Here is a 26,197-nt window from a genome sequence, read left to right as displayed (position 1 = left end):
TATCTGAGACTGTATGCATGAGACTATCCTGTACATTCGAGTTTTCCATTAAATCTAATATCTCAAACTCTACGTAGGTAACTTGTGGTTGAGAGATTTCTATGACTTATTCCTTGTCGTGCCTGTCTATTTCAGTAAACTCACAGAAGGAAAGCCACTCCTTGTGAGGGTAAAAGGGATCGAGTACATGAATGATGACCCAAGTATGGTTGATGTTCTTTATGGAAAAATTGAAATGAAAAATGGAACAGACAAGTAAGTGATGAAGATTCTCATAGCTCATTCTCGCTCAAAGTAGTTCCTACAAGATTAAAATGAAAGATTAGCTTTATTTGTCAAATATACATCGAAACATACCATGAAATGCATTGTTTGTGTCAAATCAGCAAGGATTGTGCAAAGCAATTGACATCATACAAATGTAACACAAAATGCCAGCACCAATGTAGCATGCCGACAACTGGAATGTGGGAAGAAGCTGGAGCACCCAGAGAAAACTCGCACAGCCACGTGGTCACACTTACAGACAGTGATGGGAATTGAACCCTGAACTTACAGCCAGCACTAATCGCTATGCTACCGTGATGCACGCCTTTAATCTGAGGGTATTGATTCATTCTTAAGGATATCCTTAATAATCCCACACCACACCTTTCTCTTGCCTAATGATCCCAACTCTAGTCAACTCCAGTTCATTTATAACCGTGGTCAAAAATAATAGAATTCTAGAGATTAATTCCCTCTTCAGTGAAATAGAAAGGAAGGCAGTATGACCATGAAATAGTTATTCATAAGATAAATCCTCAGAGACCTTTGATTGCACAGTTATTTTGCATAGGGTTGGGGGGTTATAATCTGAATTGCATTCCTTAAAAAGATAGTGTAAACAGTTGAATGTCATTTAATGAGGAAATGGATAGATATTTGAGGAAGAATTATTAGAAAAATAGTATTTGAATTGGGCTGATTATAGAATTGTTTGAAATAACGAGGAGCCATGATACTGTGAAAGATCTCTTCCTGTGCTGTGTCTTTGGAACGGTTTGCCGAACAGTTAACTGTTTTATTTTAAAATAAATGAGATATTTACAAGGGTCATGACAAAATATAATGCCACTATTGTAGGTTTTCACAATTGAAAACAACAGAGGCGTTTTAATACCATAAGACCTTAAGACATTGGAGCAGAGTTAGGCCATTCAGCCCATCGTGTCTGCTCCACCATTCCATCATGGCTGATCCCGGATCCCACTCTACCCCATACACCTGCCTTTAAATATACGCACGGATGTGTCCTCCACCACAGCCTGTGGCAGAGCATTCCACCGATTTACTACTCTAGCTAAAAAAATTCCTTCTTACCTCTGTTCTAAAGGGTTGCCCCTCAATTTTGAGGCTGTGCCCTCTAGTTCTGGATACACCTACCATAGGAAACACCCTTTCCACATCCATCCTTTCTAGTCCTTTCAACAAATCGGTAGGTTTTAATGAGAACCCCACCCCCCGCATTCTTCTAAACCCCGGTGAGCATAGGCCCAAAGCTGCCAAAGGCTTCTCATACGTAAACCCCTTAATTCCCGGAATCATCCTCATGAACCTGGATTTCTGAGTAAGAAAAACTGCAGCAACTCATTTATTGTACTCTAAGCACTGAACACAGAGCATGGTGAAAGTACTTTACAGAATTAAGTCATCACGTCAGACCAGCCTCTTAAAGTGAACCACAGCTTGGTGGCTGTGAATTATGTATGTTTCCACCAATTACATTACCAGTGTGAATTTCTCCATATTTCTGCATGGCCAGCTTCAGTCACTAAATGTTGGCGTTCAGTGAGCCAAGGGTGAAGTTGGGGCCCTGGACAAATGTAATTTCAGGAATCTATTGTAACTGACAGGGAACTGGGTTGTTAAGGCATTGATTCTACAATTACTTAAGGCAGAATATTGAAACTACTCAACCCAGTCAGTCACATGGTGTCAGAAAACTGCTGGTGTATCACTGATGAAGAGAGTGCCAGCTGTGTATAACCATCAAATTGTGTTTTTAGTTTGCATTTTAATTTCTTTTTAAGTTTTTGTTTTACCATGAATTCAGGTCTTTAAACATTTTCTTTATGGAAATAAATGAAAGCCATTGAAATTAGTAATTGGCTATATAACATTTTTAATCAAGCAATTAGTAAATAAAATCTATTAAAATGTGGTGCAAACACACAAACCACATTGGACAGCACGGTAGCAAAACGCTTTACAGTGCCAGCGACACTTCCACCTATCCACCCAGACAATTAAATTGCCATGTGACACACACAAAATGCTGGAGGAACTCAGCAGGCCGGACAGCATCTATGGAAAAGAGTACAGTCAACATTTTGGGCTGTGACCCTTCAGCAGGACCAGAGGAAGAAAGATGAGTAGAGTTAAAAGGTGGAGGGAGGGGAGGGAGAAACACAAGGTGATAGGTGACACCGGGAGCAGGAGGGGTGTAGTAAAGAGCTGGGAAGTTGATTGGTGAAAGATTGGGAATGGGAATGGGAAGTGGAAATAAACTGGCTGGCCATTCCCATTCCAATCCAGTGGCCACATATTTTAATTCCACTTCCCATTCCCATTCCCATATGCCTATCCATGGCCTCCTCTGCTTTCACGATGAGGCCACACTCAGGTTAGAGGAACCACACCTTGTGTTCTGTCTGGGTAGCATCCAACCTGATGGCATGAATGTCAATTTCTCAAACCTCTGGTAATGCCCCCCACCCCTTTCACCATTACCCATTCCCTTTTCCCTCTCATCTCAACTCCTTGCCTGCCCATTGCCTCCCTCTGGTGTTGCTTCGCCCTTTTCTTTCTTCCATGGCCTTCTCTCCTCTCCTATTAGACTCTCCCTTCTCCAGCTCTGTATCTTTCACCAGTCAACTTCCCAGCTCTTTACTTCATCCCTCCCCCTCCCAGTTTCACCTATCACCTTGTACTACTCCCTCCCCTCCCCCCACCATTTAACTCTACTCCTCATCTTTTTTTTCTCCAGTCCTGCTGAAGGGTCTCGGCCCAAAACTCCGACTGTACTCATTTCCATAGATGCTACCTGGCCTGCTGAGTTCCTCCAGCATTTTGCGTGTGTCACTTGGATTTCCAGCATCTGCAGATTTTCTCTTGTTTGTAATTAAACTGCCACCATGAGATAGACTCATTGTATTCCTCATATAGTGAGAGTTTCTATAGGAGAAGGCAAAGCCCATGTCTGTTTAAAGTAATTCTACTTGTGTTGGCTATTTGGCAGGTCATTTGTGTTATCTCCTTTAGAATATAATTGCATACAAAATTATCGGGCAATATAGTTAAATGAGATTGCATTCTCTACCCATGAAATATTGCCCAGACTGAGAAATTATCTCAAATACTGATTTCTTGAGACTGGAGAAATGTTGTTATCGTGAAATGATAAATTTCCTGATTAAACCAAACAAAATTTCTCATTGCTCTCTGTGTTAATTGTTCATGCCTGCCAATATTTAAGTTTCAAAATACATGTTTCCCTTTCATTCAGAGAACAATGAGAAATAACATAAAGGCTTTCAAAAAAAGCCTGTTCCTCCTCACCTTTCTTGCCTACGTCTCTCTGTACCAATTTTACCAAGATTCTCTGTTGCTGTGATTTTCATCTCAGTCTAGAATCAAAGCTCAAGAACTTTTTCCAGATGTTCAACAAACTGATAGTTCAGTGTGATACTGTAGTTTAAATTGATAAAGGGACACATTTGGCCTTCCAGTTATAATGAAATTCTGATGGTAAAGCTGTTCAGTGGGGTGCTGCACAAACTTGTCTTCCTGATCCGTGCTATACATGTTTAGAGAATCTCAGCATCCAGGGCAAGATCATGGAGGGGCAAGATCACCCAAACTAATAGTTACCCTCAATGAAATCAGGTTTCGGAAGTGCCTGAGATAAGATGAAGCCAATAGAGCATTCATTGCTGGACTGACACCTTTTGGGAACTGAAAAGCATAAAACTAGGTAGGGGGCCATTGTTATTTTGGAATATGAACTGTCTAACAAGTCGAGGTGATGATTGGTGCTGATTTGGGTTGGGATATTTGGTAGAGTAAGAACACTCAGGAATATGGTGAAAGGGAAAAGACTTAACACTTTACAGTGCTACCTGTAAGATCTGGGTTCCATTCCCATCGCTGTCTTTGTACGTTCTCTCATTGACCACATGGGTTTCCTCTGATGCTCCAGTTTCTTCCCACATTCCAAAGGCATACAGCTTCGGGTTACTATGTTGTAGGATGCTATTTTGATGCCAAAGCATGGCAACACATGTGGGCTGCCCCCAGCAATTCTCGCCACATACAGTGCATTCTATGTTTCAATAAACATAACAAATAAGGCTAATCTTTAAATTAAAAACAAGTCTCTGATCATCAGTGGTGGTGAATGCTGCTACTTTGCCACTTGCCTTCCTGGACTGATCGGTAATTCGTTTGCACGCAGGCTACAGCTGATCGCTGATGGATTACTGGAGCGATTTATAGCCTCCGGGCTGATGGGGAAGGAATGGAACAAGGTGAAGCTCCATGCTACTTTGATGAATACGCTTTTCAGAAGAGATCCAACAGGTATGTGCACAATCCAGTGTAATGTCACTCTGTCTCAGTCACACACACAGATCGGGGTTCAATTCCTGCCGCTGCCTGCAAGGAGTTTGTATGTTCTCTCCGTGACTGCGCGTGTTTCTTCCGGGTGCTCCAGTGCCTTCCCACATTCCAAAGGCATACAGGTTAGGGTTAGTAAGTCGTGGGTCTGCTATGTTGTGTCCTGAAGCAAGCAGCACTTGCAGGCTGCCTCCAGCACATCCTCAAACTGTATAGGTCATTGATGCAAACAATGCATTTCAATGTTTTAATGTATATCTGACAAATAAAACCAATCTTCATCTTTTACACAGTGTGATAGATGCTGTACTTCCCACACAACTCTATTTACAGTATACCAACTTAGAGTAATGTACTGCCTATAGGCTTTGATATTTATTATCTTTTCTGAATTTTAGATTTCTTAAGATGTTTCACGGTGCTTGCATTACAGTTCCACCAATACCTTTAAAAGGAAAATGCAGGTTAATATTTTACTGTATTGTGCTGTATGTTTTCTGTGTTTATGTTTCAACACAGGTGGACATCCACCTGAAGTACTAACCTGGCCTTTCCATGATTATATGTGACCAATACAGGAAGACTTTGAAAAGTGTTTATGATTTTATTTATAAAAACACCAACCTAAGGAAACACTTCCTTTTGTTGATGCAAATCTTTGCACATATTTATCCACATTCCTGCTTTGATTTTGTGTGCAATGTTACACCTACAAAGGTGTCCCTTTAGCAGCTTTTCCAGGAAGGCATGCAATTTTCTTTGGTGATTTGCTAGAAAGGGGAAAAGGCTGCAATGGACTTTTTTTAAAAAATTATGCAGATCGCAAAAAAAGAATGAAAAACACATAGAATCTAAAACAATAAACCACAGAGTCCTTGTAACAGTCTAGGAATGTTCAGTTTAGTTCAGTTCAATTTACCACTGTGCCGTTCCATGGTCTTTCTTTGTTTGTGTGACAGTCTGTGTGAAGACAAATCTCAAGGTTGGATACTGCATACATACTTTGATATAAATGTACTTTGAATCTTTGAAGGTTCATAGTTTACTGAGGGTAAATGCTGGTCTGCCAGTTTGTTTCTGACCTGCAAGGAATTACTTAAATTTTCATGTAATTTTATCTGGAGACTTTCTGTTGAGTTTTTGATAGAGCTGGGGTGCTCAATCTCAGGTTCCTAAGAGCTACAATGAGACTGAATGGTGAGCTTGCAGATGAACAATGGTGAGGTGCCAGTGAATAAACCTCCCTCCTCACAGGTGCTGACACCTACAGGAGGCAAGAAGAAAGCTGATAGAAAAAAACTAGCTGTGATATCGCACGATCTAAGTTCTACCCCTGGGGTGTTGACTAATGTGAGATCCAGTGTTATTTCTGCACAGAATGAATTAATTACCAAAATGCACACATACACACATAGCCTGAGTGTAGTTTTTCATTGATTCTACTGTATTTTTTTCGTTTTACTGTGAATGTTCGCAGGAAAATGAATTGCTGGGTGGTACATGGTGATATAGATACACCCTATCCTCGTTGTATGTGGGGGATGCGTTCCTCGCAGTCAACGCATAATGTGAATAATTATTTAAAAGGAGAAAATAGGGATGCATTCCCAAGGGCTTCCTAAATATGTTTTATCTATAAGTTATTCACATTTTCATACCAATACGACAAAAAAGCAGTACCACAATGCAACATTTGTATTATATTTCATCAATGTAAGGTAATATTCAATGTAATAAATCATAGAAAGTTAACTCACTTGGGTGTACAGTACTCACCAACAGTGGCAGGTGTGTTCAGTCCGGGAGATGAATGGTGGTTGTGGTGTCGGGCAGCTTTACGTGGATAAGGTGGATGGTTGTAGGTCGTCAGGATCATATCAAGTACAGCAAGGGGTGAGGGTTGTTTGCATGGCAGCATTTTGTTTTTCAGCATAAATTTGCTTGTAGGGAAGGGCTGATGGCAAAGAATGACTGACTCCATTCTGAATTTGTGCCAAGTGTTCTGATTTCCACCATTCCCTCACTGTTGGTAAACTCCAGGGATTTTCAAAATCATCTGCTGCTTGCAGCATCTGAGAGAGAGAGTTCATTGTAAAAAAAAACAGGCCTTGAATGTGGATCACACCTTGGTCGAGTGGCTGAATCAGTGATGTTGTGTTAGGTGGCAGGAAACGCACTGTTATGTTAGGATGAATGCTGTCCAAATGTTTAGGATGGGCTGGCGCATTGACAAGCAACAAAAGAACTTTAAAGGCAAGACTCTGTTCCAGGCAGTAGCGTCCCAGAGCTGTGTTACCTTCACCTGATGCGCCCTGTTTATAATTTCCTACTTTTTTTCAAGTGTTAAAGCAGATCTCTGCCGCTCAGCTGATGGCCCAGGACATGACATTGAATGCTTAGGAGGCACAGTTAAATATTCCAAGCACAAAATCACTGCACCGTAGGTAAAACCAACAAAAGTTTAAGAGCGCAAGATCGTACATCTACACCTTGCCAAAACCAATGCGAAACTGGTGGGAGTGAGACTGTGAGGTGCACGCACCTGACTTGCATTGGCGGGAAAGCAGTGCTCCTCGCATAACTGAGAGTTTTGGACGCATATAAGGAGACATTGGTAGAAATAGGTTCCTCGCATAACTGTGAATCCGCATTGTCTGAAGACGGATATAATGAGGATAGGCTGTACTTCTCAATAATAAATTTACTTTGACTTTGAACTTTTCTTTGAGATGTATGCGAATGATCCAGAAAGACTGAATCAAATGGACCAATTCCTCAAGTTAAAAATGTCAATGACTAGGAAGCATAAAGTTTTTAGTAAAAGGATTAGAGGGGAGTGGAGGGAAGGAAAAACTGTCCGAGAATGATGGGTTTGGAGCGCTGCCTGAAAGAGACAGAAACACTCATTGCATTTAAAAAGTAAATGGATGAGCTTCTGACGTGTCAGGAATAGAGAGTGAGAGTTGAAAAGCTCGATGGGTTCGATAGCGCTTTCTCAAGTGGCATGAACAGATGGGCTTCTGCTGTGATCGATCTGCTGTAAACTGCTGTGATTCTGTGATAAAAATGCCTTTGTCATTCTAGTTTGGTGGCTGTGGTGAAGTGCCAATAATGAAAACCTCTTGCTTTCAGTGGAAGAACGAAACAATACTGCCTTGGGGAAGCAGAATTTTCGTGAAAGGGAGTCATTCGATGCAAGGAATGTGTTAAAGGTCAGTAATAAGCATTAATTAGAAAAATGCATCTTGTCCTTTTGTGAACAGTGCTAGCTGAGTCAATGGCATATTGACTTAACTAGAATAGTGGGACATTGTATGGAGCAGGAAACATCTCCCATGATTCTTGGCCGATGACCCTGGGCCCAGTGATGGCTCAGCAGATCCATGCTGAATCCCTCCAGATATATTCATCGGAGCACATGCAGAATTATGATGCAAGACCTCGGGAGGAATACATCAGTCACTGACATACCTTCACCTCTCTCTCTCAAAAACATTTAAGGATTTTATTCCCATTCCAGGGGTTAGAGTTGCATTCCAGCCCTTAAGTAATAGATTAAACTGAAGTCCCATCTTGTTTGTAAAACATCCAATAGCACAGCACTGAAGAGAGTGGGAGAGCATTGTCTCTTGTCCTGACCAATGCTTAACTGATTAACAACACTAATTCAAGAGATATTGTTATCATTTATTGCCATATTGGGACATTATTTCCTGCAGTACTGTTGTATACTTAGTACAATAGAATCATAGAGAGATCTAGTCATACAGCACTAGATAAAACCAAGCTCTTCAACACACCCAGTCCATGCAGCCTTGTTGTATCTCTCCACACCAATCCATTTTATCAGCATTTGGTCCATAGCCTTCTATAACTGTGCAATGCAGGTGCTGCTTACCCCTGCAGCAGTGATCCTCTTTTAAAAGTACTTCTTTAGCTGTAGAACTCTTTGTGATGTTGTGAAGCATTGAAATATTCTGTGCAATTGCAAGCCTTTGCAATATTGTATATTAAGAATAATTGTATTTTGGAAGGGAATGTACTGACCAGTAAAGACAGATAGGTCCTGTAGGGCATTAGCTTGGCTCTGCTGATGGCATTCTTAGTAGATTGTGTACGTTAACTGCACAGTGGACTGCTGTACAACTGAGAGAGTACATTGTCTGAAGTCCTTACTTTCCAGTAAAATATCCAATATAACCATATAACAATTACAGCACGGAAACAGGCCATCTCTGCCCCTCTAGTCCATGCCGACGCTTACACTCTTATATCTTAAAGCTTTATTAAAATAGGGTAAGGGGATTCTAATGGCTGGCTTAAAACTCTACTCTAAAACAGCATCAGATTTCTGAATGGTCCATGAACACTATCTCACTATTTTGCACTGGTTTTTTAAAATATATTTCTGATTGTAACTTGCTTTTTTTTTGTTTTGCACTGATTTACTGCTACAAACAGCAAATTGTAAGAGATATATCAGTGATAATAAAGCCAGTTCTGATTGTGATGCTGCACACGGCTCTGGGACAACCTGATGTGAATCCATGCCCTCCGCTGGAACTCATGCAGAATGAATCCTTCTCAGCTTGGTTTGTTGGGCAGGTTAAGACAGGAGATGTAGCCACTCAGTACCAAGATGTGGGGTTAAAGGCCGCTGAGTACTGATTAACATCTGCTCCATGTGTTGACTGGTCACCATGGTTTTTCATCACTCCTTCTTGAAGATGATGACAGCTATTGTGTCACCCTTCCTTTGGCTAGCAAGGCCAACAGTTACTGGCCACCCTCCCCTGGCTACTTTCTTGAACCACTGCAATTGTGCTGCTGAAGGTATGTATCCAGTGCTGTTGGGTAGGTGTTACAGGATTTAGACCCAACAGTGATGAAGGACTGGCAATTATATTCACAAGTCAGGGTATGATGCAGTGTAGGGAAGTGCATGGTCATGCGTTTTGGTAGAAGGAATAAAGGTGTAGACTACTTTTTAAACCAAGAGTGAATTCAGAAATCTAAGGTGCAGGATACTTTAAAGATTTACTTGAAGGTTGAGTTGGTAGTAAGGAAGGCAAACACAATGTTACCATTCATTTCCAGAGGACTAGAATTTTAAAACAAGGGTGAGGCTTTGTAAGGCTTTGGTCAGACCACATTTGGAGTAATATGAACAGTTTTGGGCCTCACATCTGAGAAAGGATGTGCAGGCCTTCCAGTGGGTCCAGAGACGGTTTACAAAAATGATCCCAGGAATTAACGGTTTTAGTGTATGAGGAGCATGTGACATCTCGGCCTGTACTCACTGGAGTACAAAACCAACAAAATTTGGAGGCAAAGCTTTAGGTCAAAGTCCAGAGCGTGGCTTGTCCAGAGGTAGAAGCCTGAAGGTCAAAAGCCAAAGGTAGAGGCTTAAAGTTCATTAGTGTTGGAGGTCCATGCCAGTCCGGAACTCAAAGCCTGAAGGTAAAACCATAATCACAAGTGCTGGGGTGAAGTCCAGAGTTAGAGGCCCAAAGTCTGTGAGCCTGAGAATCTGCGGACAACCCTCTGGGGTGAAGGCCTGTCTATCTGTGTGAGTGGGAGGGATGGGAAAGGGGTCTGTTTTGCTGTTGTTACCTTGTTTTGTTGCTGTTGTTGTTTGTGTTGTTCTACAAAACATTGTGGGCATACTATGTTGACGCTGGAATGTGGGGCAACACTTGTGGGCTGCCCCCATCACATCCTTGGCACATCCTTGGCTGTGCTGGTTGTTAATGCAAATGAAATATTTTGCTATATATTTCGATGTACATGTGACAAATAATTCTGAGTTTTGAAGAATGAAGGGGGAATCTCATTGAAAACTACCAGATATTGAGTGGACGTGGAGAGAGTCCAGTAGCGGGAGAGTCTAGAACCAGAGGCCTCAGCCTCAGAATTCAAGGATGTCCCTTTAGAACAGTTGAGGTTGAAATTTTCTAGCCAGAGGGTGGTAAATTGATGGAATTCATTGTTACAGGTAGCAGTGGAGGCCAAGTCACTGGATGCATTTAAAGTGAAGGATGATAGGCTCTTGATTAGTAAGGGCATCAAAGGTTACAGTGAGAAGGCAGGAGAATGGGGAAGAGGGAAAATAAATAAATCATTATTGAATGTTGGAGCAGATTCAAAAGGCAGGATGTCTTACTTCAATTCCCATTTCAATTTGGCTTCCCGTTCCCATTCTGACATGTCTGTCCATGGCCAGGATGAGGCCAGACTCGGGTTGGAGGCGCAATGCCTTCTATTCCATCTGGATAGTCTCTAACCTGATGACATGAACATTGATTTTTCTAACTTCCTGTAACTTTTCTCTCCTCACTCCTCTCTTTTACCACTCCCCATTCTGGTTACCCTCTCACCACTTCTCACTTGCCCATTGCTTCCCTCTGGTTTTCCTCCTGCCCTTCTTCCATGACCCACTGTCCTCTCCTATTATATCCCTTCTTTATCCCTCTTCTACCTATCCCCTCCCAGCCACCTACCTTCCCCTTGATCTCACCTATCACGGCTTGTACTCCTTTCCCTTTCCCCCACCTTCAGCCCCCTATCTTTCCAGTCTTAATGAAGGGTCTCAGCCTGAAATATCAACTTCATTCCCTTCCATAGGTGCTGAATTCTTCCAGCAGTTTGTGGGTGTTGCTCAAGAAATCCACCAGCCGCAGAATCTCTTGAGTTGCGTGATAAGGATAGTTTGTTAGAGTCTCCCTTCTGGGAAATAGCCATAGTCTGGTAACACTCTTCCTTCCTACTCTTTCCCAGACTGAGCTTGAGGCAATAATCTTTGCTGGAGCCTGTTCTATCTCCCATCATCTGTCAACCATCAATCCCAGGAATCTGGCCAAACCCCACTCCCTTCACTAATCGTCCGTCAATCAATGTGCTCAACTGCCCACTCTAAATTATCTGCGCTCTTTTATGTTCCTCTCTAAGTTTCCTTACCCCTTTCTTTCTTTACTCCACTGCAAATAAAATGTCTCTCCCCTTGTCAAGTGCTTGGACACTTAATTACCCCAACCAGTTTTCTCTCCAATTGGACAATAATTCAGATAAACCACTTTAAGTTCATCAGATCACCTGAGTCTGATTTTCGTCTATTTGCTGCATCTGATGAAAGGAACTATTACCAAGCTGAAGCTGTCTGTGAGGTAGCCAGTCCATTAAGTAGACCAGAATCAAAATCTGCTTTTCTGCCTGCCTACCTACTCTGTTTGAAGAACTGCTATAATTAGAAACACACTGGGGTCCTTTGGAGGCTAATTGCTTTAAGGAAAATTTAATCTAGTTTAGAGCAAAGGTAAAAGTAATTTTCCTTTTCGTACAATGTGAATGTGCTGTGAACATCAGAGAAAGCAGCAGGATCACCTGGTTGCATTTTTTAACATTTAATTTTCAAGGTGGCTGAAGACCCATGACTAGAGGTGTTCTGCAGGGATTCACATTGGTACCTCTTCTATGAGTGATATATGTAAATGACTTGGATGGAAACTTGGATGGGTGGATTAATAAATTCACTAACGATACAATGATTGGTGGCATTGTGGATAGTGTGGAAGATTGTCAAAGGATACAACGGGATAGAGATGATTGCGGATGTGGGCAGAGAAATAGCAGAAATGGCAGTTTAATCCAGCCGGGTATGACTTGTTGCGCTTTGGGACAGCAAATATTAATTTATTGTATAGATAGATCGCGGAGTCCCAGAAGGTGGCTGCACAGTTTGATAGAGTGGTAAGGAAAGGGGTATGACATGTTTGCTTTAATTAGTCAAGGCATTGATTTTAAAGGTTGCCAAGTTACATTGCAGATTTATAAATTTCTGTTTAGGCTGTGTCTAGAGTAATAAATACCATTCTGGTCACCCCATTATGGGAAGAATGTGAAGGTTTTTGCAGTGTGCTAAAGAGGTTTACAGGAAGCTCCCTGAATTAGAGGACATATACTATAAGGAGAGGTTGGAGAAACTTTTTATATTCTCTCGAGCAGCGATGGTTCAGGGGAGATCTGATAGGAGCAACCAATTCCATGGCTTCACTCCCTTTGTCCCTTTGCAACTCCAATTTCTGAATTTGCACCCATTCCCGTTTTGAAAATAGTGTACGCTAGTGGTCGCCAACCAGTCTGGTCGACTGGTCGATCTTTGAGACTTTCCCAGTAGATCCTGAAAAAAAATGAAAAATAAATACACAAATACTGTTGAGAGATTATTTCCGGGTTGCAGGGTTTTAGTTCCGTTCTTTCTGCCCAGTGCACATGCGTGTGGCTTCCCCGCCATGCACTTGACTACACAGTGTACTTCAGTGGTTCGATAAAAGTCAGCTGCACCTTTCCTCATTCCCTGTCATGCCCACTGTTGAACTTGAATGCGTGCAAGGTCATCAGTCGCCTAAACACACTGATACCCTCGCAAGGCCGGCGGGAAGTGCCATTGCTACTGGCCTGGAGCGCGGACAGATGGGCGCCGCCTCTAAACCTGTTTACCACATGGAATGTTTGTGGGGAACCCGGTGCTAAAATATTCGCAGACGAGATAATTCGGGCTCAGGGTTTCGTAAGTAGCAGAGCTGCTACCTCGCTGCGATCTACTGAAGCAAACTTTTGTCGGCCGATAGATCCTACAAGGGAGGGTGGACGTGTGTCCTGGCGCACTCCTCGCTCGGTCGGCCGCTCTCTCCGGACTGCGACCGCTGTGGCCCCAGCACGGGGACCTCCAGCCCTGACCTTGTCCTCTCACCCCACCCGCGACCAGCAGCACCTGGCCAAGGCGGCGGGCGGGTGGGCAGAAGGCTGTCTAATGAGGCAATGAAGCCCTCAAAACTGCTTCGGTACCCCGAGTCCAAGCACCCCGCACTTAGAGACAGATCCGTTGAGTTTCTTCAGCAGAAAAAAAAACATGAGCAAGGGGGACAGAAGCTAAGTGCCACGTAAACTAAATTGCGGAATAGACTGGACATAAGGAGCCTGCTTCAAGTACCGCTGTATTCGGGTTGTGTTTAACACCCCCCCGGCACCCCCATTGGCTGGTCCGCAAGAATATTGTCAATATTAAACCGGTCCGCAGTGCAGAAAAGGGTGAGGACTCCTGGTGTTCATACATTATTTCTACTTCCGGGTTGCAGGGTTTTACTTCCAGTCTTTTCTGCCCCAGTGCACATGGCGTAACTAATCAATTTGGAGTCGATCTTCCCTTTCAGTAAGGCCGAGATAGGGGACCTTAGGCTTAAAAAGGTTGGTGACCACTAGTGGACGCCTTTATTCCTTCTACCAAAGTGCGCGATCGTAAACTTCCCTGCACTGCATTCCATCCCCATTCTCCTCATCTGTCCAAGTTTTCTGCAAACTTCCTGCTTCTCCAACACTACCTGCCCCTCCACCTATCATTGTGTCATCTGCAACCTTGGCCTCAAAACCATCAGTTCATCTATTAACTAATAACTATAATGTGAAAAGTAGCGGTCCCAACACTCAACCCTGCAGAACACCACTAGTCACTGGCAACCAGGCAGAAATGCCCCCCCCCCTTTATTCCCACAGATTGCCTTCTGCTAATTAGCCAATCTTTGATCCATTCTTGTATCATTGCTGTAATACTATAGATTCTTATCTTATTTAGCAGCCCCATGTGTGGCACTTTGTCAAAGGCATTCTGAAATTCCAATTACCTGACTCCAACACTCACCTACACCCCTCCCTCCTTCACTCCCTTTTCCCTCTCTTTCCCATTCTCTTTCTCTCCTCTCCACCACTCCCTTTCACCTTCTCCCACTCTCACCCTCTCTCCCCACATCCTTTCCTTCCACCTCACCTTTTCCCCCTGTTTCCCTCCCACCTCTCTCCTTTCCCCCTCGCTCCCTCTCATCAATTCCACAATAACTGTTCAATAAAATTATCTGTTAACCTTCTAAATAGGTAACTGGTATTATGTTCTGGTCATGCAATATAAATATTCTCCACCATGCCTCAGATTAGCGGAAGAGTGAATACTTTTACTTCTAATGAAGAAAAACATGTACTACAGCAATAAAATTGCTGTGGTTGGAGAACAAATTGACTTCCAAGCTGTGTGAAGAAGGCTGATGAGATGACTTCTGGCTTTTTATTTGGTCTGCTCTGTAGGTGGCCAAATACTGTCTCTGTGGGATGTGTGGCAGTTGGCTTTGAATGTGTTCAGGCACCACAGCTCTGCGGTCTCGGATTGACCTTGAGTTTAAATGATACTCAGTTGAAATAGCAGCTGAAGTTGAGTTCTTTCACCTCTTTCTGCTTCTGTTGTAGATTGCATTAAACTGTGTTTTTTTTATTTCTTTATAAAAAGCCCTCTATCAGTCCTAGTAAACTTGTGGGATAAAAGTACAGAATGAAATTGGGAAGCTTGTGCCATGATACTCTTATGGAGAAAAGCCACAGGATGCAAACATTTCCACTGACAGTGTAAAGACAAAACAATATTTTGGAATTACATACCAGTCCCTGCAGTCTCCGTTTGTCCAGAAACATGTCCAGTTATGTCCTTAACCTCTACTTCAGTAATACTACTGAAATCCCTGTGTAACATGGTTAGAGTACCGTAGATTCCGGATTTTAAGCCGCTACTTTTTTCCCACATTTTGAACAGCTTTGAACTTTGCGGCCTATAATCCGGAGCGGCTAATGCATGATTTTTTTTCATGCCGCCTCGTAAACATTTTGCCTCATAACAGTAGACCAATAAAATTGATGAGTAGTTCACAGAGGTCCAATGAAATTGTACGATAAATCAAGCGCACTTTCACAATTAAATTATTGTAAATCAGTCATTTGTACTCACCCTCATCAACATGGAAAACACTCGAAGCATTGTGCTGCCTTATGGCATACTTAGTTTATAATATTTTCGCTTAGTAATTCATTTTCTAGTTAAAGTTAGAAGAGTTTTAACTACCGGTATATTTGTTTTCTGTACTACATCGCGGGATGCTATGACGTCACACCCGGTTTCGCGGTGTCTTGTGGGAAAATGCCGGTTTGCGATAAACGGAAAGGAGGGGGGGAGCGCATTACGCGAGCGGCTTTGGATCTGAGCGAACGCTGCTTTTAAATGCCGTTTGCGATAAACGGAAAGGAGGGGGGAGCGCATTACGCGAGCAGCTTTGGATCTGAGCGAACGCTGCTTTTAAATGCCGTTTGCGATAAACGGAAAGGAGGGGGGGAGCGCATTACGCGAGCGGCTTTGGATCTGAGCGAACGCTGCTTTTAAGTTAAAGGTGATCAATAACTTTTCCTGGTAGGCTGTAGTATATATATTTTTTACCAGTCGTTAGGAGATATTGGAATGTTGTTCAGTAAAGAAGTATACGCAACGTATTTAAAAGTAGCCGCGTTACGGGCACGGTTCGAAAAAAAGCATTTGCAATATGTATTTGTTTTTGTTACCATATGGATTTAATTAAAAGTTAAAAAATCCTCACGTGTAATATCTTTCTGTGTAAATATCTCATATTACAACGTGGGACACCTGCGGCCGAAAATCCGGTGCGGCCTAAAATCCGGTGCGGCCTTTACAATTAAAAAATTGATTTTATTTCTAAAATTAGAGCCAGCGGCTTTTAATCAGGTGCGCTCTGTAGTCCGGAATCTACGGTAACTCTATTGCAGTACCAGCCACCCGGATTCAGTTCTGTCACTGTCTGTTGGGAGTTTATACATTCTCCCCGTGACTGCGTGTGTTTCCTCCCACATTTCAAAGTACGGGCTAATAATTGGTCACATTGGGTGGCGTGGGCCACTTACCGTACTGTATCTCTAAATAATAAAAATAAATAATCTTCTTGTTGTACTACCAAATTCCACATTTTAATTCACATCACTTGATATTTGAGCTCCAGTAGTTTTCATCATCAAACATTCCTTTACCAAAGGGATTGCCCCTGTAGGATAAAATCTGGATTCATCTACGCTCTGCTCAACCACTGAAAATGTGCCTTATTTATTATTACATGGAATATACAGCATAGAAATGAGCCAGCCAAGCCATCTGGTCTGTAATCCACATGGGCCACTTCCAGCACCATTTAACTTTAACAAAGTTATCAAATGTATCTTTACTGCTCAGTTCAACCTCCCCCTATGACAGTGAGGTTCACTTTCAAAGTGCTCTTCAGATAAAATCCCTTATTGGACCTTTACTGTACTACAGTTACTAGTTTTTTTGTCTTGTTTATGACCCCTTTAGGACTACGTCTACCCTCATCTAATTCTTTCATAATTATAATTTAAAATAAAGTAATGAGGATTTTTGTAATCCACTAGGTAACCAGTAGATTGGTGCATTGACCTTTGTATTCTCCCTCACTTTCTGTTGCAGGGAGAGAAACAGCAATTAACTGCTGCTCCTTCATGGGATGTTAAGTTTAAACTGCATTGCACATTGAAGAATAGCCTTTAACTCGGCAGTGGAGTTATCATGGCACCATCTTTTGACAGTGTTTCTGTAGAAAGCTATTCTTGTTTTTATGAGGCTGAGTTGCTAGCTCGACGCTCAACCCGACTTGGATTCGAACTCGGGAACCTTCGCTCCAGAGTCCGGCGCTGATATTATTGCGCCACCAAGTGGGACATTGCACATTGGTATGAGGATTAATGAGAGGAAGTGAGAGAATGGGGTTGGAAAGAAATCAACTATGATTGCAAGGCAGAACAAACTTGATGGGCCAAGTGGCCTTATTCTGCTCCGGATCTTATGTTCATTGCATATTGAGGTATGCCAACTTAACAGACACCTCCCAACAAAAGGTGGAAGAACCAGCCACCTTGTAGGTAAAATACTAACATCTTCCTTTTCTTTACAGAAATTTGAAGACTACTTATTTGGTGAAGTGGAGCTGAACATGGTCCGTATCTCCCAGAGGTTCTCAGCTGATGATTCTGGCTTCTATTCTTCTTCTGCCTCCATCAGCTTTTCTTAAGAGTGGTGGAATTGTTGAGCCCTGACAGTTTTGACAGGATGCGTGCAGGATCAATCAACCCCTTCACCAAGCCGAAAGAAAGTGACAGTAGATGAGCCTTGCTGCTGAACTTGGCAGAACAGACTCACCTGGTGTTTAATAGCAAATGAACCAGGGTTTCAACTGGAACCATTTAACCCCCTTTTTCTGAAACAATGACTGAATTGTTGGGACTTTTTGTGGTCTTGGGATAAAATGTTGATATTGAAAAATGGAGTGCTCTTTTATTTGTCGTGCTCAATAAAGTTCCATGTTCTCTTTTACCTCAGTGTTGTTCCTCAGCAGGCAATGTCCTTTTGCGCCAGTTTTTCCTTCTTCATTGCAATTATCCAGTGCTGGGTGATTGCCATTTTGGACAGATTGCCATCTTTCATTCTGACTTTCACTGCCACAAACTGCTAATGTGTGTTCTGCAAATGACCTATGGGGTCAGTAGGCAGAGGAGACTATTAATTCCATTGGCACTCCAGACCCAGAATCGAGAGATCAGTGTGCTCTGGCCTACCCTCCAATTGCTAGGAACGTCTCAGTCTGTCAGACGGTTTCAGGGATTATTTGGTTGCAACATGTTGTGGTGAGTTAATAGTAGAACAGAGCAGATGTATGGATCGTATAACAAATATGAAGCTCGATGTGCCCAGGAATTCCTTGGAGAATATTGTCTGTTTGGATTGTCTTCTCTTTGCAACAGGCACAGATGAAAATCCAGGATTAAATGCAGGATGTAGCCGCTTTAAACTCGCAGAGCGATACAGCGCAGGAACGCATTCAGCCCATCAGGTTTGTGACTGCTCCTCAGAGAGTTATACACGCACAGAAGTGGGCCCTGCACTCACCATGTCAATCAAGTTGCCTAACTGAGTTTGGCCCTAAAGCTTTCCTGTCCATGTCTTCTAAATGTTGTGAATGTGCCCACCTTTACCACTTCCTCTCACAGGTTGTTCCATATTCAGCATTCCTCAAAATTCTGTGGAAAATGTTGCTCCTCAGGTCCCTTTTGAATCTTTCCCTTCTCACTCTAACTCTGTGCCCCCTAATTTTGAATTCCCTGCCGTATACAGGAATGATGTTACACAATGAATCCAATGGACTGAGTATAAATCTAGCTTCCCATCCAGGGATTGATGGTGTTGAACGTCTGAGCACCATATAGGAAATTAGTGCAGCAACATCTTCAACTTTAAAATCCAAATTTCTGACTTGGCCTAAAAATGCTACCAATCTTAGTGGATTCATTTAAGATTTTCTCACTGAGGAGAATTTGCTTTTAAAATAGCTCTTTCTAAACCTTCCTTACTCCTGACTCAACCATCTTGCTTTCCACTGCTGAGTTCTGGGAAATCTTATTGAATTGTGAACACTCCATTAAATTGTATTTAAAAAAGTTAATATTATTGCAACTGATGGATTAACATATTGAAGTTGGCAACTCGTTCCTCCTGAGTTTCACACACTGCTGAACACTGGAATTAAATCCAGAAGTCAGTGAGTAGGAGCCAGCTTCCTGACGTACAGTCAGTTTCTCTAGTTTTAACTTCCTTTCCTGTGATTTAGTACATCAAAATGCGACTCTTTCTTCCCTTGATGCTATTTTAAGAAAATGGCGGCGTGCAGAGATGCAGCGGCTTCTCCGGCTCCTGCCGAAGGGTTTCGGCCCGAAACGTCGACTGTCCTTTTTTCCATAAATGCTGCCTGGCCAATAATGGTGTTGGCTTTAAATTCTTAGATAGTATTTTAAAGTTTCTAGTCAGGGATTTCAGTCAACCAAAGCTGCATTAGTACAGCACCACTGAACTCCTAGACAAAGTTACTTTTAATCTGCCGCTAACGGTGTTAATAGTGGTGCTCAGCAGACTAGAGATTCTATGGACACCAGACCTGGCCTAAGTGGTCAGCTGCAGGTGCAGGTGGTGTGAGAGGAAATAGAAATGTGGCAAGAGAGCTAGGGCACTAGCTCAGCTGAGAGCTAAATCCGCCAGACCAGCGGTACCATCAATTTTCCTGGCGAACATCCACTTGCTGGATAATAAAATGGACTCACTGAGCCTGAGAATAAATACAGAAAGAAATGAGGAACTGTTGCTTTCTGGTTTTCACCAAACCATTGTTAAACAACAACATACCCAGTTCGACATTTCAACTCGTTCTGAGGAGATAGAAACTCCCTGTCGGGGAAATCCTAAGGAGGTGGAATCTCTGTGTACATTAACAAAGATTGGTGCGCAAACTTATCTATAATGAACAGTCAGGGCAATTGAATATCTTACAATTAAATGCTGACCACATTTTCTGCTCTGGGAGTTTACTGTGGTGTTCATCACCACCCTCTACATCCCCTGAGCATGAATGTCAAGGTCACGCTGAGAGTGCTTTAGAGTATCATCAGCTCTCTCCAAAACAACCATCTGGACGGTCTCTTCAAAAATGCAGGAGACTTCAATTATGTTATCTTGCAGGACATTTTACCCAAATTCCAACAGCACGTCACCAGGGGAACAAACAGGCTCGACCGTGTTTATACAAACAGATGTGGTACTTACAAAACCATCCCATGTCCTCATCTCAGCTTCTCTGACCGCATCTCCATAATGTTTATCCCAGCATACTGCCTGCTGTTCAAAATGGAAAAATCAGTCAAGAAGACCATCACTGTGTGGCCTAATGAGGCAATCTCTATGCTTCAGGGCTGTTTTGAACAGACTAACTGGCAGATGTTCACAAATGGAGAAGAGACAGACCTTGAGGAATATGCCTCATCTGTCATCAGCCACATCAGTAAGATGATGTTGGTACTTTAAGAATGGTCATCTCACGGCCCAGTCAGAAGCCCTAGGTGAACACTGAGGTGCACTCTCTACTAAAGGGGGTGTACCTACTAAAGACACTACCTTCAAGTTTGGTGACAGAACGGCTCGCAGAGCAGCCAGAAGAAACCTCATTTTAGTTACTAGGAGGGCAAAGATCGAATACACTCAAAAAATTCCGCTAACAGTCCTTGACGTATGTGTCTGGGCATCGAGGATGTTACTGACAACGCAAGGAAAGACATCATCGGCTGTACCGGTGACACCTCCATTCCTGATGTTCTAAACAACTTTTATGCACATTTCAAGGCATACGACACAGCACTGGCCACATCCCAGGTGAGCAGCCACCATCTGTAACAGCAACAGATGTGAGAAGGACTCTGCAGAGAGTCAACCCCTTGCCAGATGACATCCCAGGCTGAGAACTCAGATTGTGCACACCAGCTCATTGACATCTTCAACACATCACTCATCCAGGCTTCTGTTCCCACATGCCTCAAGTCAGCCACCATCATCCCTGTTCCAAAGAACTCTATACCTTCAGAACTAAACGCCTCCTGCCCAGTGGAAGTGATGCCAATCACCAGGAAGTGCTTTGAACAGCTGGTAATGGCACATATTAAAAACTCCATTCCTGCCACATTGGAGACTCACCAATATGCTTACCAACAGAACCCCTCTATGACAGATGCCATAGCACAGCATTTGTCATGCTCTTGGCCCTGACACATCTAGAAAACAAGGACACTTATGTCAGCATGCTGTATCTGGGTTTCAGTTCAGCATTCAACACAATTATCCCACAGACCTTGGTGAACCAATTTCTGCTCCTTGGTCTAAATACACCACTGTGCAGCCGGGTGTAGGACTTCCCAACAAATTGGTCTCAGATAGTCAGGATACACAACTGCTCCTCTCTCCCCATCATCCTTAACGCAGTTGCCCTGCCCCACCCCTTCCCCCAGGCTGTACACTTTGTTCACACATGATTGCATGGACAAACACACAAGTAATCACATTGTCAAGTTCGCTGATGACACGACAGCGGGGGGGGGGGGGCTCATGACCAATAATGATCAGACAGCTTACAAAGAGGAGGTGGAGGAGGTGGAAGAGCTCGAGGCCTCGTGCCAGGCAAATAACCTCTTCCTCAATGTCAACGAGACAAAAGAGATGGTTATCAGCTTCAGGAGAACTTGCACCACTCTTAGCCCTCTACATCAAGAACTATCAAGGACACATATACAGAAAGGTGCCTGAAAAGGGCCAGTAGCATCATGAAGGATCCCACCCACTCTACTAGTGAGATTGTTCCTCTCCCATCAGGGAGGAGGCTACATAACATCACCATTCTCAGACACAGTACTTACAGCAAGCAGTAAGGCTGATCAACACCCCCAGCCCAACCAGCATTAGTTTATCATTTTCTGTCAGTCACCTTATGTGCAGACACTCCTGTGCTGACCGGCACTTCATGGACATACAATCAGTGTATATAAGCTACCCCATGTATTTATATTTATTGTGGGTTTAATATTATTATAGTGTTTGTGTTTTTCCATCAGATCCTGAGTAACAATTATTTTAGAAACATAGGAAACCTACAGCACAATACAGGCTCTTCGGCCCACAAAGCTGTGCCGAACAATTCCCTACCATACTAGGCTTTACCCATAGCCCTCTATTTTTCTAACCTCCATGTAGCCATCCAGGAGCCTCTTAAAAAATCCTATTGTTTCCGCCTCCACCACTGCCACCGGCAGCCTATTCCATGCACCCACCAGTCTCTGCGTAAAAAACTTACCCCGGCATCTCCTCTGTACCTACTTCCAAGCACCTTAAAACTACCGGTATGCCATCTTGTGCTAGCCATTTCAGCCCTGGGAAAAAGCCTCTGACTATCCACACAATCAATGCCTCTCATTATCTTGTACACCTTTATCAGGTCACTTCTCATCCTCCTTTGTTCCAAGGAGAAAAGGCCAAGTTCACTCAACGTATTCTCATAAGGCATCCTCTCCAATCCAGGCAACATCCTTGTAAATCTCCTCTGCACCCTTTCTATGGTTTCCACATCCTTCCTGTAGTGAGGCGACCAGAACTGAGCACAATACTCCAAGTGGGGTCTGACCAGGGTCCTATACAGCTGCAACATTACCTCGTGGCTCTTAAATTTGGAACCCCTTTGCACAATTGTACTGGATATGACATTAAGCAACCCTGAACCGTGATTTAGGCAGCCCACTGTTTGGCAGTAAAGTGCTGAGAGCAGAAGCATTTAAAGGAACTCGGCACAACAGTCAGCGTAACACAGCCGTAGCAACCAGGTTCAATTTCACCAACATATGAAGTTTGTATGTTCTCCCCGTAACCACGTGGGGTTCCTTCCAGATGCTCCAGCTTCCTCCCACGTTCCAAAGATGTACGGGTTAGTAGGTTAATTGGTACTATTAAGTAGTCGGTGTGGCCTTGTTAAGCTGGAGGGGCCTGTTACTGTGCTGTATCTCTAAATAGAAATAAATAAAACATTACTGATTTGAACACAGTACAGCACCTTGTCTTTCCGCTTTCATCTCATCATCGTTCCTCCTATTTCTTTCTGGAAAGACCACAACTGTCAGATTACATTCAGTTGGGGCCACTTAACTTCAGGGAGGGTGTGAATGTCCCAGAGAAGGTAGAGGAAAGGTTCCAAGCATAAGGAAAAGTTTCAAGGATGAGGGTTTTCAGGTACAAGGTTAAAATGGAGAGGTCCAGTTGTTTGGAAGACAATCTGCTGTGAATAAGTTTTTCATTACACCTGTGCATGCATATGACAATAAACTTGACTTCGGCTTTCTCTTGGGACAAAGATCAAGACTAGTGTAGATTAAGCACATAAGGAGAAAAACAATGAGCAGCTGGAATTACACAGTGGGTCAGGCAGCATCGGTGCAGGCAGAGGGATGATCAATTTTTCTCATCAAGACCCTACATCAGGACAGAGTAGAGGGATGTCAGCCAATATAAGAAATGAGGGGGCAGGGTGAGACAGGGGCTGGTAGATGATTGGTGGAACTGGATTGGCAGGGCAGGAAATGATGGGCCAATGAGCCCAAGTTGGGAGAGGGGAGGAGGAGGAAAGGTAAAGACAGAGGCTGATGGGTGATATGTGGAACCTGAGAAGGGGCCGATGGGCAGATGGAAGCATTGGGATTGGGGATAGGGAGAAAAAACATAAGATATGTAAGTAGGTGAAGGATGATGAGTGTAGGTAATGAGACAGGGAGTGGAATGGAAATGGTGAACCCTGGATGAATTGCTGGGAGAAGGAAAAGAACACAGGGGAAGTGGGTTATCTGGAACTGGGAAACAGTGTTCATTGGGGAAGATGTTTCCATTAAGACAAGGTTCAAGAACATGGTCAGAGGAAGTGATCAATGTAGGTACAATAGTATAATTAAGAAGCACTTGGATAGGTATACAAAGGGAGAGCCTGGAGGGATATGGGCCAAAGCGAGTTGAGACTAGTTAGATGGAGGTGGTCAACATGGACTCATTGGGCCAAAAGGCCTATATTGGTGCTGTAATGATCTATGACTCTAAGGCAGAGGAAACTACCTCCAGTTTAGGTAGACTTACCAAGCTGCTGTCGGAAGCAACGAGGCAGCTGGAAACAGCTGGAGGAAACTTCTTTATCTTAAATGCTCCAGTGGCTTGGCAGCAACGTGCATCTTAATGATGCATTAGAATTGCAAAGTGCAGTAAGAATTGGCTCCACAACAGTGCATCAGATGTCTGGTACCCCAGCAGCACTAGAAGCCAGAATGACCCACACAGTCGTGATGCTCAACCTGGTGTCTCGCCAAGAAACCTGCCTCATTCCAAAAAAAAAGCAACAAATTGGATTCATACAGCAACTTCAACACAGTTATGCTTCCCAGAACACTTTGGAAAAATATTATCACAACAAAAAAAGAGATAGGATTTCAGAGAAGGCTTTAAAAGTGCAGAGGTACAAAAGTATGAGACGGAGGGGCTTAGGGAGGCAATTCCAGAAATTAGGGCAGTCAGTGATGGCAGGATTGATATAGGCAATGATATTAGGTTAGAATTGGAGAAGAGATAGAGATATCTATCTGGTAGTTAGAGAGAGGACCAGAAAACAAGCAAATTGAAGAGCTGCAGTCCAAGAGGGAATTCAGCCTACATGCATCAAAGTCCAGATTGAACCCCAAAGGTTGAATGAAAGTCCAGACGCCGAGGCCCAATGGCCAACGTCCCAAGTCTCTGATTCTCTGTGAATCCGCAGGTGAAGTTGAAGGCCCGATGTCTGAACACCACAAGTACACTGCAGGCTGGAGGTTGATGAAGATGACCTTTCATAGAGTTGGAGGACTGTGTATGGGTATGTGAGTTTTTTTTCAAATACTCTTGTTCTCAATGGCTGTGTTCTGTGTTGCTCTGCTGAGCATTGTACAAGCTATGTTGGTGCTGGAATGTGTGACAACCGTTGTGGGATGCCCCAGCACATCCTTGGGTGTGTTGGTTGATACGGTGCTGTCCATCACACATAAAGCTCTTCCCACCATTGAATACATCTACAAACTTTGTATAAGGGGTGTTACCACAAGAAAACATCACACATCACCAAGAATCTCCACCATCCAGGCCGTGGTCTCTTCTCATTGATGTTATTGGGAAGGAAATAAAGAGCATTAGGCCCCTCACAGCCTGATGGTTGAATGGTTATAACTGTTATTACCCATTCAACCATCAGGCTCCTGAATCAGTGTGAGTAACCTCAACACTGAACTGATTCCACAACCTATGTACTCACTTTCAAGGACTCTACAACTCATGTTCTCAGTATTGTTTATTATATATTTATTATTTTTGTACTTGCAAAGTTTTATTTTACACTGGTGGTCAGTCTTCATTTGTGTGTAGTTTGTCATTGTACAGTATTGCATTTCTTTGTTCTACTGTTAATGCCTGCAAGAAAACAAATCTCAGGATGGTATATGGTGACATATATGTACTTTGTTAATAAATTTACTTTGTACAACTCCCACTTTTTCCTACACAAGCTGCTGGCAAGGATTTTGTTGTTGCCCTTTATGGCTTCTTTTATCTCAATACTCTCTTCCGTCTAAAAACAGCAGCCCTTTTGTTATTTAATCTCTTTGCTTCCACAAAACTTTAATTTTCTACTTCCCTCCTTTCCCACATGCCCGTGCTTCTTGATTTGCTCAAATCCTTCTCCACCTTATATCATTTCTGATAAGGGGTCTCTGATTTTAGCATTAACTCCGTTTCTCCTTCCACATATTTGACTTGCTGAGCATTTTCAATATTTTACTATGCTAGAATTTTTAATTTTCTTTAATGTAATGTTATCATTCATTTTGAGAGGACTAGAATATAAAGCAAGGATATGATGCTGAGGCTGTATTAGACATTGGTCAGATCACAGTTGGAGTATTGTGAGCACTTTTGGGCCCCATATTCTATGCTGGCATTGGAGAGGGTCCCGGAGGAGGTTTACAAGAAGTATCCTGGGAATGAAAGGACTAACATGAGGAGCATTTAATGACTCTGGACCTGTTCTCACTGGAATTTAGAAGAATGGGGGGGGGGTGGGGGATCTCATTGAAATCTACCAAATATTGAAAGGCCTGGATAGGATGGACGTGGACCAATTGTTTCCATTTGTGGGAGAGTCTAGGATCAGAGGGCACAGCCTCAGAATACAAG

The 26,197-nt window shown here is 43.0% G+C and overlaps 1 protein-coding gene across 4 annotated transcripts in view; it reads left to right on the top strand.

Moving 5' to 3' along the window:
* The window catches only part of ascc1 (activating signal cointegrator 1 complex subunit 1), a 66,560-nt gene extending 48,643 nt beyond the window's left edge, over window positions 1–17,917 (top strand). For all 4 annotated transcript variants that reach the window (XM_073025377.1, XM_073025376.1, XM_073025375.1 and 1 more), the window contains 4 exons: window positions 136–255; window positions 4,496–4,620; window positions 7,789–7,868; window positions 17,499–17,917. In XM_073025377.1, the coding sequence (XP_072881478.1) occupies window positions 136–255; window positions 4,496–4,620; window positions 7,789–7,868; window positions 17,499–17,615 (442 nt within the window). In that variant the 3' untranslated portion in view covers window positions 17,616–17,917. The remainder of the gene's footprint in view (window positions 1–135; window positions 256–4,495; window positions 4,621–7,788; window positions 7,869–17,498) is intronic.
* Window positions 17,918–26,197: the final 8,280 nt, after the last annotated feature.

This window comes from Hemitrygon akajei, chromosome 21 (assembly GCF_048418815.1).
Source record: "Hemitrygon akajei chromosome 21, sHemAka1.3, whole genome shotgun sequence".
NCBI lineage: Eukaryota > Metazoa > Chordata > Chondrichthyes > Myliobatiformes > Dasyatidae > Hemitrygon > Hemitrygon akajei.
This window is presented reverse-complemented; position numbering and strand designations above follow the sequence as displayed.